The sequence below is a fragment of the Nothobranchius furzeri genome, chromosome 6, assembly GCF_043380555.1.
Source record: "Nothobranchius furzeri strain GRZ-AD chromosome 6, NfurGRZ-RIMD1, whole genome shotgun sequence".
NCBI lineage: Eukaryota > Metazoa > Chordata > Actinopteri > Cyprinodontiformes > Nothobranchiidae > Nothobranchius > Nothobranchius furzeri.
This window is the reverse complement of record NC_091746.1, coordinates 52779650-52796541: the sequence shown is the minus strand read 5'-3', so window position 1 is coordinate 52796541 and position 16892 is coordinate 52779650. Positions and strand designations below refer to the sequence as shown.

At 39.2% G+C, this 16892-nt stretch overlaps 1 protein-coding gene across 3 annotated transcripts in view; it reads right to left on the bottom strand.

Moving 5' to 3' along the window:
• pdlim5b (PDZ and LIM domain 5b) overlaps positions 1-16892 on the bottom strand; it is a 62068-nt gene that overhangs the window by 34286 nt on the left and 10890 nt on the right. For all 3 annotated transcript variants that reach the window (XM_054744333.2, XM_054744334.2, XM_054744335.2), the window contains exon 3: positions 843-994. In XM_054744333.2, the coding sequence (XP_054600308.2) occupies positions 843-994 (152 nt within the window). The remainder of the gene's footprint in view (positions 1-842; positions 995-16892) is intronic.

Here is a 16892-nt window from a genome sequence, read left to right as displayed (position 1 = left end):
ATTAAGTTAGTTTTCTGTTTTTTACTCATCTTTTGACTATTCTGAGATCTCCTAAATTTTAGATTCATTTTTCTTCTTGTTTGCTGCTCAGCTTCAACCAGCACCTTCTCTTACTTCCACCTGCATCTGTTCCATCTCGTTCATCCACCCTAATCCAAACAAAACTACAATTTGACGTTTTCAGGAAAATAAAAACTCCATCTCTTTCCAAATCTTGACATTTCTGAAACAAAAGCACAATATTTCAAAGGTACCTGTGGTAAAGATATTTATGACAAACATTGTGTGTAAGAAAGACTTTAGCTGTGTCTGCTGCAGGCAGGTAGCAGCATGCATCAGCACAACCGAGGAGCATTTTTATTTGACTTTTTATTATCTAATTGGCAGAATAACTGAATTTATTGCTGATGCATTTTCCCCCTTTTTCATATTTTTTTATATTGTTCATGATGTTTTTAATTCACTATTATATTGCTGTGAACTTAATCTCCCAGAGGACATTTCCTGAGGGATTAATAACGTTCTATCTGAATTTGAAACTATTGCCACATCATTCAACTCAATAATAACCTAATAATAATAATAATACATTTTATTTAACAGTGCCTTTCAGGACACCCAAGGACACTTAACAGGAATGGGGAAAAATAAATAAAACTATAGAAACACTACAAAAATATGTAAAAACACTAAGATGCAAAAATTTTAAAACAATGTTTTAAACTATTTGGTAAGAATGATTTATTGTGAATACTAATGAATGTAGTCATCATTTCTATTACAGTATTGCCATTTTTTTCTCTTTAAAATCATATTATTAAGTAAGTGTGTGTAAGTTTTACCTCTGCAGGGTGAGGCTCAGGTGACCTGTGCAGGCTTTAATCTTGTTCTGAGCCTCAAGGTGATTCATGCCTTCAGTGGAAATCCCACTGATAGAAAGGATGATGTCTCCGATGCTAATTCCAGCCTTGACTGCCTTTCCTCCATCAGTCAGCTGCAATGACACAGAAGCACATTCATCATAGAACAAATATATACAGTTTAAATTTCAGTTTACAGTAAACTCCTGTCGTTGAATCAACCAGGAGTTGAATCAACATAAGAAGAAGTCCTTTAGCAGATGTTGCATTTGTGTGCATGTTTAGTTGACTTGTAATCTCTGAGCATTGTGATCCGTTTTCCGTCTCCTGTCTTATCTGAAAGATAAGATCTGCCACTCCTCACAACACTAACATCACTGGATTCGAGGAGCAGGACTCGCTCTACTCACTAAAACTATTCACCCATAAAAACCCATTTTCACATCATCAAATAACAGACTATAGATGAAAACCACATGGAAAACCACATGGTATGAAAGTTTACAATCATAAAACATCCTGGCTGGTCTGTAAGGAATATTCAGAGCCTCTCCAGGCTATTTTTTCTTCTTCCTTGCTCTGTTAAATAATCTGTTGTGCTGCTGAAAGGTGCTGGTGAACAGACTGGCTGCTTGGCGTTTCTTCTGAAAGCTTCATGTATCCAACGTCATCTTCTGTCCCAACCCAGTGTTCTGAGTGATTAGATGGTTTTTTTCCTAACCAGACTTAAAATAATGTCTTCTTTGTGTGTATTGGACCTCAAGATCAGTTACTCTATTTCCATATAATAAAGGACATTGAAATAGTCCTAAATAATCAGAAAAACAAAACAAGATGAAGAAACCATAATGAAGCCAGAAAAATCTGATATATGGCGCCACCATTCAGTATTTAGAAGATATGTGAGAAATACTGCAGGGAGCACAACAGCCAGCAGTGGGAATGTGTTCTTCATACTCTGAATGTAGACATTTACTTTTGTGAATAAATCCTAACTGTGTGGCACCCAACTCTAATTTATTAAGATATTTATACTTTGGGGAAATATTAAACCAAAACATATGTTATAATGAATTAAAGGAGTTTTCTGGAGTTTCCTCCTTTTAGAAATTATGTATAATCTTTCAGAAATCCATGAAAGTGATTGTCTCATCATGTACTGTGATCAGGGGCGTCGGACTGGGGGGGGAAAGGGTACCGTTTACCCAGGGCCCACTGCAGGGAGGGGCCCTGAGACAGCTTTGAATAAAAATGTTTTATTTTTGTTGTTTTTTCCCCCCAACTTACTTAATGTCTTAATAAACTTCCCTTTACCTGGATAAAGAGGTTAAGAAACAGAATTTCGCCTTAAAAATAATAACTGAATAATCTCTGAGGCATCTATCACCCCTTAAAAATGTGCAAAGTGGTTTAGTCCACACCAGCGGCCAGGGGCTGCACTGCCGCATGTGCTAGTGAGACATCGCAGATGCCGACAGCCAGAGCTGGAGGCAGGAGAGTCAGTCATGTCTTTTCCCAAGAAAGGGAAATCTGACTTCCAGAAAAGAAAAGAAGGAGAAGGAGAAAAAGTTAATCGAACAGAAGCAAGTATTGACTAGATTCTTCAAGAAGGAAGGTGAGCAGCAGAACACAGTTTTAGCTGATATTAGCTAGCTCTCAGAAGCTGCATTCATGTTAGGTGTTCAGTGTTCATTTTGGGAGCTTATGATAGACATTGTCCTCTAAAATATCATAAGCAAAACTTAAAAAAAAGTCCCCACCCTGGATTGTTAGGGGATTGGAAAGGGCTTGCCAGAAAAAGAAATCACTGTATCTGGATTTTATAAAAAATCCAACAAAGGAAAGAGAAAAAAGGTATAAGGAATATAAAAACAAATTAACTACAATAATAAGGAAGCAAAAAAAGGAATATTATGATCAGCTTTTCCTAAAACACAAAAATAATATTAAAGGTACATGGAATGTGTTAAATAAATTAATAAGAAATACAAAAGAAGCAGGTATAGATATTCACAATAAAAATGGAAAGAACATTGCAAATGAGTTTAATAAATATTTTGTGAATGTTGGCCCTAATCTAGCTAAAAAGCTGCCAGAAGTTGACATTAACCATGAAATAAATAAAAATAATAATACAATGTTTTTGAGCAGTGTAAGCCAAAGTGATGTGATCCAAGCGGTACATAGTTTCAAAAGTAAAAAGTCCTTAGATTTTCATGGGATAGATATGTCTCTCATGAAGGAGGTTATCCATTGCATTATTGAACCTTTTACTTATATTTGTAATAAATCATTTTCAAGTGGCACAGTCCCTGAAAAAATGAAAATAGCCAGAGTTATTCCTATTTATTAAAGTGGTGATAAATTATTAGCTTGTAACTATAGACCTATCTCTTTACTGCCACAGTTTTCAAATATACTTGAGAAACTTTTTGTAATTAGATTTGAAGCATTTACCAACAAGTTTGATCTTTTAAATGACCATCAGTATGGGTTTAGGAAGAATCGTTCAACCTCATTAGCAGTTATGGATTTGGTAGAGCAGATTGCAACAGCAGTGGATCAAAAACTTCATGTAGTGGCTGTCTTGATTGACTTGAGTAAGGCATTTGATACAATTGATCACATATACCTGCTCAAGAAATGTGAATACTATGGTCTTCGTGGTAAAACCAATCAATGGCTTGAAAGTTATTTAAGCAGTAGATTTCAATATGTAAATGTTAATGATATAGATTCACAGCTTGAAAGAGTAATATGTGGTGTACCGCAAGGCTCGGTGCTAGGACCGAAATTATTCAACCTATACCTGAACGACATCTTTTCTGTATCGTCTCGGTTAAAATTTATTATGTTTGCAGATGATACAAATTTCATTTGTATGGGAAAAGATATGAGTAAATTATTACAAGAGGTTGAAAACGAATTGGATTCAATTAACCCTCTGATGCATGGATTATGAAATCTTCAACCAAGATTTTTTAAACAATTTTTTTCATTCATCTTTAGGTGTGAATGAAACAAATTTCAACAAATATTTTTTGTAACATTTTGTTAATTTACAAATAATTTATTACATGTCCATCTCAGTGGACAGCGTGCATTCTGAACATGGAATATGTTGGCTTGACTTACTGAAGTCCAAATGGAGGGGCTCAAATGCAATAAAGTCTTCAACAGCTGTGCTTAATAGCAAAAATAAAGAAATAACAATTTTGAGTACCTGTCCACTGTAGTGACCATTATGTATCAAAGGGTTAAAAAATGGTTTGATTACAACAAGCTATCACTAAATGAAAATAAAACCAAATTTATGATATTTTCAGGGAAAAGGGACAATGACGGTGCTAAGCTGTATTTAAATGGAGTCCCAATTGAACAAGTACATGAAACTAAATTCCTAGGTGTGACTATTGATAGTAAACTCAGTTGGAAACCACACATTGAATATATCAAACAGCAAGTGTCTAAATCTATTGCTATACTTTATAAAACTATTGATATACTAAATAAAAAAGCCTTGTTTTTGATTTATAGCTCTTTAGTTATGCCTTATTTGTCTTACTGTGCAGAGGTTTGGGGAAATGCAGGTAAAACGTGTGTTGAGACTGTATTTAAATTACAAAAAAAGGCGATTAAAATAGTTAATAAATTGGGATACCTCGAACCAACCCATTATCTATTTAGTCAAACGAAAACGCTAAAATTAGGAGACATTATTAAAGTAAAAATCTTAGAGATTCTTCATAAAGTAGTTAATAATAATATCCCAAATTGCATAAAAGTTTATTTCAAACCAAGAGATGATCATTATAATCTCAGAGGTGTATTTATGTTTGAATGTGTAAAAGCCAGAACTAATGTGAAATCAAGATGTGTTTCTGTTGTTGGTGTGAAATTGTGGAATGAGTTAGATGATGATTTGAAGAAATGTACTTCTTTACTAAAGTTTAAAGCAGGTGTAAAGTGTCACATATTTACAGGGTACGAAAAGTATGTATAGACATTAATGAATTTTCATTGTGGATATTTATATTGGGGAAAATAAAAGAAATGTATATTGGTTATGTATATTAGGTGGAAAATAGGGTAGGCTAAAATAAGCATTGCTTCTGCCTATTCCTTCTTTGGTTTAAATTCAAATTGTTAATATTGTTTTGTTTGAAAAGAAAAATTTTATGTTAATGCTATAAACCAAAATAAAGACCGAAAGAAAGAAGAAAGAAAGTGTTAAACGCCTTTAGTTTCACCATCAAGATCAAATATAAATTAATTAGTGTTATCAGTGATAACACTAATTAATTTATATATATATTAATCAGAATTATTATCGCGGGCGGCTGCCGCCAATTAATTTGCGGACCTCACAGTAAAAACAGGTTCACTCTGTGTGGATATTTCAGCTCCTTCCCAGTCATGGACCAGGACAAACTTGGTATCGATGGATTCGTGGTAATCTCAGGAATGGGAAGCTGCCACTGTTTTTCGTATAGCATGATGACACTGGTGTTAGAGGATTGTTATTGACTTGGTTAGATATTTTAAGCCTATTTTAAATTTCTTTATATTTGATCTTGAAAACGGACAACCTTATAATTTGGCTGATAATGCAGGGATTATAAAATTTAGAGTACATTACATTCACAGAGAGAACCTGGTTTATTTCATGTCATATGTATTTAATATATCAATATATATCAGTATTAGCAAAGCTTAACATCATGAACCACATGGCCCTTTAGACGCAGTAGCAGCAGCAGCAGGGCCCTCATTGTCTCCAGAAAGCACTGAGGAGATGAGACAAGGTGAGCTCACTCAGGGGCGGCGTTAGGCCCAGCTACTTGGGCTGAAGCCCCGGATGTTTTATGAAAAGCCCCGGATCTGAAACGTGGAAGTAACATGCAGTAACAAAGTCCAACAGAGAGGGAGCAGCTGGCAGTAGTTTGTATACAGCCTGCCTGAGCCTCCACCACTGAAGAAGAAGCCCTTCAGCAGCCAGCTTCTTCTGCAGTCTCTGCCTGAAATGCATGAGTGAAGATGGACATAAGGACTTTTTTTTAGACAAAAAGTACAATGACAGAACCCCAGCTTTGATGAGACTGGTGTTGACTCAGGTTTGTGAGTCTTATTTGAAAATATTTGTTGTGTTGCTGGTTTGCCTAAAGTTAGCTTCTCAGGTAAAGTTGCTGGAAAGTGAATATTTACTTTCATCTCACACTAAACACTAACAGGAACAATATTCTGCCCTGAATATGCTTAATATGTAGCTTTAGATTAAAAAATTATGTGGTACAAGACAAATATATATGATGTTGACTAGTGCGTGTCACGTGTGTGTGCGCGCATGTTTGTGTGTTAAGCCCCGGATCTTCTTCAGTCCTAAATCCGCCCCTGAGCTCACGATACAATTAAGTTATTCAATTTACAAGCAATCATTAGCAACAGATTTATCTGAAAGGACATGTTAGGTTATATTTTGCTGACCTAATTCATGATCCATTTTGCTTGTGTGGTGTCTGTCCCCCTTGCAGCAGAGAAAGAGATAGAATATGTGAAAGAGGATGATGTAAGTGAAGATAGGGAAGGGGATGGTTGCTCTGAAGGTAGTGAGGATGATGAGGAGAGGCCAGAAGAAGAAGAAAGTGAGAGGCTGAGCAACACAGATGAGTGTCTGCCAGAGGATCCAGGACTATGGCCAGAGAAGCTCACTGGTCAACAAGGAGATACAGTTGTCAGAAGACTGGCGAATAAAAGTGATCAAACACCAGGAATCGACAAAATAACACCCAAAGATATGGAGGGCAAGCCATTTCCAAATTATCTTCAATATGCTAAGTCAGCCAATGGGCATGAGAAGATAAGAAGAGACTGGCTTATTTACAGTGAAAGTGCAAAGGCTCTGTACTGCATCCCATGTCTCCTCTTGAGCTGCTTAATTCCATCTACAGGATGCAATTACAGAGCATTTTTGGAGAAGTTTGTATTGGACTGAGGATTTTTTGCACACTACCTGTGACTGTTGCTGGGGGTGAACGGGCTTTTAGCTAACTGAAACTGGTGAAAAATTATTTGAGATCAACAATGTCCCAGGATAGACTGAACAGCCTAGCTCTTCTTTCTATTGAAAGCCAATTAGCCAAAGGATTGGACTTTAAAGATCTCATAAGGGATTTTGCTAACATGAAGACCCGTCAGTGGGCATTTACTGGAAAATAAATTCCAGGATTAATGTTTGAACACATTGTTGGCAAATAAAAATAATTATATGTGAAGTCTGGGCATTTCACTTTTATTATGCTGGCATTTGTATTTGCTCAATATAGAGGTTAAACTGAGATCATATTTATTATCTTGTCTTATAGCATGGCATAAAATGTGTAAGAGAGATATTACACAATTGAGCATGGGGCCCACCTAGAAGACTTGTACCTAGGGCCCAGAATTTGGTGCTACGCCCCTGACTGTGATATAATGTAAGCAGTACATCTTTATTCATTTTTTTGCTAAGCACGCCCCCTGCCCCGCAGAGCTCCGTGCAATAGGAAACTGAGCGCCAACCAGAATTAACCAATAGCGTTAAACTACCGCCTACCTATTTCAAATTTAAGGAAGTACCTGGCTGATGCAGAATTGATCAACTTTTCACGGACAAGTAAGTCTTATGTGAAAACATGACATGAGAATAATACTTGTAAAACAACGTGTTTTAGCTCTGTTTGTCAGCTACAAAAGCACATTTATAAACAGAAACGTGAAGTCGTCATCTTAAAAAAACTGTTCCAGAGAATATTTGTGTCATGTGATTGTCAGCCACTAGATTGTGCTATCCGATAAGAGAAATACTCTAGAAAGAGACTAACTTAAATTAATAAAGAAAGAAATGTTTTATAACTATTAGAAGAAGAGTCTGAACATTAGAAAATACTGAAATGGAAAAGAAATCCTTTCTAATAAAGCTTTTAAAAGTTCATTAGAAAGGGGTTCTTTAACAACTAGAAACAGTTTTTTGTATTCTCTAAATAGCATTTGAAACTTTGTTGGGGCTCAAAATGGCCTAGGAGCCCAGATAAATGACCAAACACCACCATAATAAACCCTGCAGAAGAAATACTTATTTGCCCCGCCCACTCGGCCTGTACCTGAATAATAAATGAGCTGCATGCTAATTGGCCAGCTTACCATAATGGCTGTATGAAAGTCTGAAGCTAAGCAAAATGACCAACGTCCATGGGGAGGGGGGAGGACAAGGACCAGGACCACAAGCTGTCAATCTATCTGGTTAGTGAAGGGTGCCCCAACATTCTTCTTAGTTGTTTTTCTCTTGTCCAACAAGGGTGCTAGCAGTCATTCAGGTTAGCATCAGCAGTAGCTCGGCCATTTATATATTGCCAATGAAGTGGTCTGGGACATGCATATGTAAGAGGGTGTGTCTTGTCATGTTGAATCAGCTTTTCTCAGAAAGAACTGTTTCTCCATGGCCATTACAACATTACTAAGTTGCACTGAAAAGCAGGTCGGAGACAGCACAGACTTTGTGGTATGCTACATTTTGCTAGCCTGGTAAGCCATCAGGCTAGCCATCATGGTCATCAGTTTATATGTGAATAAACAGTCTGGCCACAACACATAGAACGCCATCTTTCAAACTGTCTTAACATGTTAACGTGACAACAAACAACATACTGGTATCAGCGCTACGGTCCACCCTATACAGTTGAAGAAGATGCAAAAACACAATTTTTCTAAATAAAGGACTTAAGTACCTCAATCTGCTCTTAACTCAAAGTAAAGCCCAAGTCTAAATAGTCCAAAGTTGATTCCAAAGTCGATTCAAATGGGCTGCTGCCATCTTTGTTGTTCCGCTCCATCACATCAGCCTGCCCACCAAACCGATAAGAGCGCTGTGTTGACAAGACTAGTCTGATCTGCTGAGGCTCCAATGGAGCGTGGCTAGACCGACATGCAGAGCAAAGTCGTTTTGCTTCCTCTACTGTCTGTAGTTTTCTACGTTTTCCACTTTTCCTTGCAGAGCAATACTAGGTTCAGCTAAACTAGACTCAACTCAGATCAGTGTGGGTTGTTTTTCTAAGTAAAACTGAGACACGGCTCCAGTGGGTGTGCGTGTCATAGTACGCGGAGGGGTGGATCTGCAGCACCCGCCATCTGAATCCAGCCCTAAAGTAGCGCGAGGTGATCTGTATGTTGCACAAAACACAACAACGGTGATGATGTTGCACATTCTGCTCAGTCTCTGGCTTTTGTCAGACTCCGAACCCAAAAGCATCTCCAAGCAGCGAGGCACAAGGCAGAAAACTCAGAACCAACCAGTGACGCCGCCCTCTAGCCAATCAATGACCAACACTTGATGATGCATTTTTGGAACGGCTCAGTACGCTAGGAACAACACTGAAGCAGCAGGTACTGAAAGTTGTGGGAAAGCATGGACCCATGCTGCTGAAAAAGGCCATCTAATCAGACCAAACCCATCTCGAGCCATGCTGAGCATTGCTCATGGAAAAGAGTAAGCAGACACCCAAAGCTGCCGCCTATATTCAACAACAAGGTTAATAAGGTTTTAAATCTGAGGTCTGCATTAAAACATGAAGCTTTCTTATTGACCACATTTAATAGAATTAATTTTTAGTTAATATCACATCTCTAAGCACCTCATTGGCGCTGAATGTATCCCAAAGCTAATAAACAAAATCTGAAGAATATAACTTTTTGTAAATAAGGTCAATATAATGAAAGCCACAAAAAGAATTTAACACCTGGTAGTTTTGATTATGGGGAACTGTGAGGCAATAAAGTGTCTGACAAAAGTAAGAAGAAAGGCTGAAGTTAATCAGATGTCACGTCTTTTCCCACCTTGCTGTAACCTGAAATTAGCAAACAAGATGACAAAACATAACGGTGACGATGGGATGACTCCCTACCAGGTGTGATGATGGATCGGTAATTTTGCAACGCTGCACTCACCTCATCAATCAGTCAGCAAGCATGTAACACCCTGTAGAAACTAGCACTCACATGTTGGCTGACAAAAGGGACTGTGTACTCAATAACCTTATACTGCCTTTGTATCCATCATAACTCTCATCTTTAAGTAGAATGATGGAAATTTCCTCCATGTGGCTAATTATTTTGTCTGTAAAACATGAAAACTCAAAGCAGAAATCTTCAATAGAAAGTCTACTTTCACCAACTCCTGCTATGTTTAGTCTAGCTTTAGTCGCACACAGTTGAGTGAAACTATTCGAATGAACCAAAACTACTACGGACAGAAACAACATATCTCCTTTCCTCACAGCTAAAGAATGCATTCAGGTTAGGTCAACACGGCCATTGTCCCGCAGTATTTACCCTCACCACAACAAAACAGAGGAAAAGAATGAAAAGGAGAAGGAATGAGGAACTGGCAGCATTCATGGCAGTGGGCTGCCTCTTTTCCCCCAGAAGTTGTGCCTTCCTTTTCTCATTTGCTACTAGATGAGTGGCAGGAAGTGCAGAGGGCACAGCCGAGACTGATGTATGCATACCGACGTCTGGGACGTCTATAGTGCAGTCACATGCCAAGTAGCACCCACAAAAGGCCGGGTTCTCGCTGGGCAAAGACACGAGCTTTGAGTGAATCACTTGTTAAACGTGTGACTGTCTCACAAACACACCTGCAAGCGTTTACTCAATCTGAATAAGGCAATAAAATGTTTTTCAGTGCATGAAGTGGTTTTAAGAGCACCAAGGAGATCATCTGACTCTTACTTACTCCACCACACGGCTTCATTAGTCAGAGAAAAAGGGTTTTTTGAAGATAGGAAAGCCTCGCCTCTCCTTGTACGGATGTGATACAAGACTCGAATAATTCCCTAAGCCTTTAACATTTGAAGACAGGAGAAAAAAAGAGGAGCGGATGCATTCTCAGATAATTATATGTGCTATGCAAGTTTTACTGCTTTTCTTCATGGTGAACAGAAAATATTTCTTACATCCATTCCTTACCCTCAAAGAAGGTTTTTCTCATGAGGATACAAAACAAATAGAAGCTGGGTAATACTTCCTGTCATGTGCAGTCTAAACAAAATAAGAGATCAGCAAATATAGGAAGCAAGAATATAAATCATGATAAAATAATATTAATAAGTGGCAATAATTAGAGAAACGGCTACTATATACACTCATGAATTAAAGGAGAGAAGAATATAAAGAGTACCATCCAATGCATCCATTATAGATAGTGTCAGCATTTCAAACATCACTCTGCATCATTTTGGAATGCTAATCAACTTTCCCACTGGTTGCTGTGTCTTCAGTGGAAAGTATGATGTAAAAAAAAAAGTTGTTTAAGGTTGTTTCACATTTCAGAAGTTGTGCTACAGGAAATGTTTTATGGTGAGAGTTGGACAGCCTGTGAGATGTGTCATGTTAGTGGAGGGAGGAGTAGGACAGGAGGCCTTATATGGAGAAGACTTTGGTCCAACGTTAAGTCATCACAAACACTCGAGGCAAAGGAAGACTTGCCCACTCATACACATTACATTGTTGCCCAATATGTGCTGTTCAAATAAAGCTGCCTTGCCAAATAATAAAACATCCATACACAGCTCAGCTCGAAACTTCACACATGAGCCAGTACAGAACAGTGTTAGGTTGGAGTGAGCGGGCAAAGTGTATTTTAGATGTCCAGACAAGATGTTAGCAAAGAACACTAAACAATGATCATGGGCAATATGACAATATTGATCAAAAACAATATGAAAATGTTGAGATCAAGCAAAGCAGAAACATATTATTTGAAGGGTGCTTTCCACAGCTAAATGGCACAAACTATTTAAAGGGGATATAGAACAACTTGTTTTTACAATAAAGTACTGTTTTTTGAGCCTCTTTGAGCCTAAAAAGATACAGAGACCGACGAATAAACAAATTCTTCTCAACCCAACCAGCTAAAGTGTACTCTCAGCAGCAGCGGACCCATCAAGGCTGGAGACTGAATAGTACTGGAAGAGCATTTGGGAGAAGGAGTCAGAGAAAACCACTATCTGACACTGTGGCAGACATCCGAGAAAGAGTCCCAGGTACGGCTGGGGGTAAACGATTATTTTTAAAACGATTATTCTGAAGATTATTTTATCGAATAGTCGACTATTCTAATGAATATTTAGACAATTAATCTAATGATTATCTTTCGATTGCACAGTTAAAGGGACTTTACGGAGTTTTGAATTTTTATGCTCGTGATTGACCCCTCAGGCCAGAAGAGTAATGGCAGCTTCAATAGTAGGCTCGTGCACGAGGCGCGCATGTTGTACGTGCACACTCCTTAACGAAAATAACAGCTGAGACAGGCCTGTGTGTTGTGTGTGGCCCGGAGGACAGGAGAATGTGCAGCTAATTAATTAAATAATTTGGTTCTGTACCTTTCTCTTCAGCACAGCCGACAAAGGTTTATGATGGGTCAGTCTTCCTGCATGCTCAGATCATGCCCTTCCCTTGCTTGAAAAATTGTTCCAAAATGAAAGTTGAACCCACATCTTTATCTGTGAATTCAATGCCGTTCAACGAGTCTCAAATAAAAATTTGGGCATCTTACTGTAAAAAAATATACCATTAATGTAAAAAATAAACTCTAAATAAACTATGTTCACATCCAGAATCGAACCCGGATCTTCCGCACAAGAGTCTGACATCTAACTAGGTGAGCTAAAGCACCAGTGATGTCTTTGGTATCTGTAATATTTATATCCTTGATTACAGCTAAAACAACGTTCAAAGAACGGTTCGGAGCGAAAATGGCTATTTTGTTGCTAATTTGCAAGAAATATCTAGAAGAAAGTAGCTAAGGGTCCTCAGAAATGTAGCTAGGTTCATCACTAGGCGTTAGGAACAGCGACAAAGTCGCCGAGTTGGCACTACCTCACTCTCTGCTGCTAAAGCTACTGATAGCAAATGCTACGGGCTGTGCCTGATCGTGAACGCGCATGAAGCAGCCTGCTCAACCCGAGCAGCTCTCTTTTTCTGTGATTTTACAGAAAAAAAAGGCAATCACAGTAAAAATGCCAGGGCTCATTCTACAGGACCAGGGCATTGCAGGAGAATGTATGAAGGAATTTATTATTTCTATACATGTTTTGGCTGACAAACTTCCATAATGCCCCTTTAATAAAAACCAAAAAATCTCTAATAAATTCCTCAAAAAATATTGATAAATTGTTACTGTAAGAGAATAAACACTACAGGCCTTCCACTACTTTTATTTTGTTGCGGTTGGTTATGTTCTGGTGACATGTAGAACTTGGGAGTGCAGGCTTCTGACTGAGAGGTGGTTGGAGACGGAGTGTCTCCATGCTGCTTTGTTTTGGTCACTTTATGAGCGTGAGGCGAGTGGTGTTACAACCCTTCCTGGGGAGTTTGGCTCGTGTGCAAAAAGGAAGGGACAATAACATGGGACTTAAAAGTTAAAATGATGATCAGGTTTATTTACAACAACAACAAAAATAAACAAATCTTTCCATCCACAGGTTGGGAATAATAAAGCTAATTCTGCCTGTGGGGAATTAGAAAAAAGTACAAATAAATAGGGATGCCCCACTGGTCAAAGATTACAGGGTTCTGGACCAAAATAAGGATCTCCAAAAGGTCCAAACTCTAAACTGGGTGGTTAAACCAAACTCAAGGTGATATTTTAAACTAAACCGAAAACCCACAACACTCTAAATGTAATAAAAGGGAGATCTACGCCACACAAAAGATGAACTCTAAACCAAAACGTAACAGCTTATCCAAACGCAAGAAGCTGTTCGCGAAAATGCTAACAGTAGCTTTACCAACATCAAGTTCAAGTTACCAAGTTTAAATAAACCAAAAATACCCAGCAAACAGACCAGTACGGAGGAGAGACTGGTACCACCAAAACAGCTCTCCTAATGTCTGAAAGAAGCTCCTTTATGAAGGGAGAAACGCTCCCGGTGATTTTCTACATCTGCGATAGAGAAGAAGCAGCGCAATGTTCTCCGTTGCCGGGAGATGAAGGCAGGCAAAACAGGAAAGGAATCTAGAAGCGGACGGACATTGTTCCGGGTCTTCGGTATTTGGTGGAGATGTTAGTGAAGGCGGAGAAGAGGGCGAACTAGAGGAAAAACAGGCAGATTCCACCTCTGTTTACAAACTCCTGGGGATGCAACAAGTGGGCGTGGTGCGTCGACTACCGGATCGGACGTCAACGAATTTTTAGAATCGAGCCGTCAACGTCAGAGGCTTCGCTACAGCCCTAGTCTCAGGTATGAAAAATTGGACAGCACCAGGGCCTGACATGATCCATGCCTACTGGCTTAAGAAGCTCACTGCACTCCACTCCACGAGAGACTGGCAGCACAAATGAACAAGCAGCTAAAGGATGGGGCTCACCCTGACTGGCTAACTGAAGGGCACACAATCCTGATCCTGAAGACCCCTCCAAGGGTACAGCCCCATCCAACAATCAGCCAATAACCTGTTTCTCCACAACATGGAAGCTCATGTCAGGCATCACAGAAACTAAGATAACTGGGCAGATGGATCAATACATGAGCACAGCACAGAAGGGCATCGGCAGAGATACCAAAGGAGCCAAACACCAACTGCTGACACATCGAACAGTCGTCAAAGTCTGCAAATGACACACCAACCTGTGTACAGCCTGAATTGGTTACAAGAAAGCCTATGACTCAATGCCGCACCCTTGAGGGGTTTTGCAAGCTAGTTGCACAAGTCTCCATCAAATGTGGCATATACCAAGTAGACACCCTGTGCCTACTGCTATTTTGCATAGGTCTGAACCCCCTCAGCCAAATAATCAACAAGACTGGCTATAGGTACAGACTCAAGAATGGAACCAGAATAAGCCACCTCTTCTACATGGATAATATAAAGCGAGTGAGACAGTTGACTCACTGATCCACACCACCAGGATCTACGGCGCTGATTTCAGAGTGTCATTCGGGCTTGAGAAGTGTGGTCGGATGGTAACAAAGAAAGGGAAGGTAGTTCACACAGAAAGGGTCTCACTCCCAGGAGGAACAATAGCAGGTACTGAAATTAACAGCTACAAGAACCTTGGTAATCCCACAAGAAAATAGCAACCTCGATGAAGTCGCAAGGAAAGGAGCCACAGCTAAATATCTTACAACAAGTAAGGAAAGTCTCAAGAAGTCAGCTCAATGACAAGAACATGATCCAGGCAATAAACAGCTAGGCCCTGCCAGTAATCAGATGTCCTGCAGGAATAAGCTGGCTAAATGAGGAAATACAGACCACAGATGTTAAGACACAGAAGTTCATAACCATGGATGGAGGGTTCAATCTCAAATCCAGCGCCTTGAGACTGCACACTAGCCATAACGAAGGAGACCAAGAACTAGTGAGTGTGAGAGCCACTGTCCAGGATGAAACATCCAACATCATAAGTACATGAAGGATAAGACCTCAACAGATGATGTGTTCACAATGGTGAACAGAGGAGATGCTGGAAATACCATCGTGGGAGGACAAACCCCTACATGGGATGTACCACCGACAGAAAACTGAGGTGGCTGAAAAAATCCTACCAATGGGTAGAAAGAGCTGATCTGCAGGACAGCACAGAGGCACTCAAAGGCTGAACAGTAACAGGCCCTGAACACCAGAGCAACAGTGGCCAACATCTACCACAACAGACAAGACCCAACATGTAGGCTATGCAAAGAGGCCTCTGAGACAATCCACCACATAACCGCAGGAATATCTGGACAGAGTAGTGTTGTCAAAAAAAAAATCGATATCTAGATATAAATTGATGCTAAAAGTGGCATCTAAATTAGATATTCCATCCCTGTGGTATCGATATTATGGACTATTATACACAGCCTTCTTCAAGTACACAGACACGCACGACAGCCAGATGCCGTAAAGCAACCTCCGCCTCCCAGACAAACAGAAGAAGACGCCGCATGGCTATATTGCAATTTCCCACGCGAGTTGTCTCCGATCCAAGTTTTGTCTGCTAAATAAATAAACAAAAACAGAATTGTTCAAAAGTACAGAACAAAACATATGGCATTACATCTTATGACAAATGCACCTTAAACAGAGTTTAAGCAGCAAAACATCACTCTGCAAATAGTGTATATATAGTGAGACAATTCATGATTTAAAGTGTTAACTTTCGCCAGTTTTTGTATGCACGTTTTTAAAAATGCTGATACTTGAAAGGTTTAAGCACTTTACACACTTAATTCTTAACATTTAAATTTTGCAATATAAATTGAGGAATGTTATTTTTTGAATAAACTTGTTCAATAAATTGGTGTTTTTAAATAGTATCGAAATAGAGTATTGAGGTTTTTTTCCCAGTATCGAATTGAGTTTGAAATTTTAGTATCGTGACAACCCTAGGACAGAGTATGGACTGGAAGCCCCAAGGTCAAAGTGGGAAACACCCCCTAAAGTGGTAGAGACTGAGGAAGCCAAGCTCCTGTGGGACTTTAAGATCCAGACCAATAAAAAGTCGATGGCGAACCAACAATTGTGGTGGGCAAACAACAGAGGATGACCGTTGTGGTTGAAGTGGCAATACCAAGTGATAGTGACATCAGGAAAAAGGAACATGAGAAACTATATTTATCAGTACATGTGTGGTGTAAAAGGGAAAAAAGGGCTTGGTTAAAGGCCCAATCAACAGTTTGATGCATGCACTACAAATTTTATCAAGTGTATGTTGTCACAAAGTCAAGGAATGCCACTAAATTATTTAGTGCCTGAACCAATACCACCCACTGGAGCAGCAAAATGTAAAGCTTTACAGTCACAGACAAGGGGTTCTCAACCAAAGGCTAGCATGTGACAAGTTGGCAAGTTGGCTGGAAGTGGACCTCTTCTTCTCATAGCCAAACATCCTAATTAAGGTCATGAACGGAGGTATATACATGGTTGTCATGTCACCCCACTCTCTTACTACATCATTCTGGCAGCTAGAAAGCCCAAGGTGCCAAAAAAAAAAAAAAACGTACAAAAAGCTTA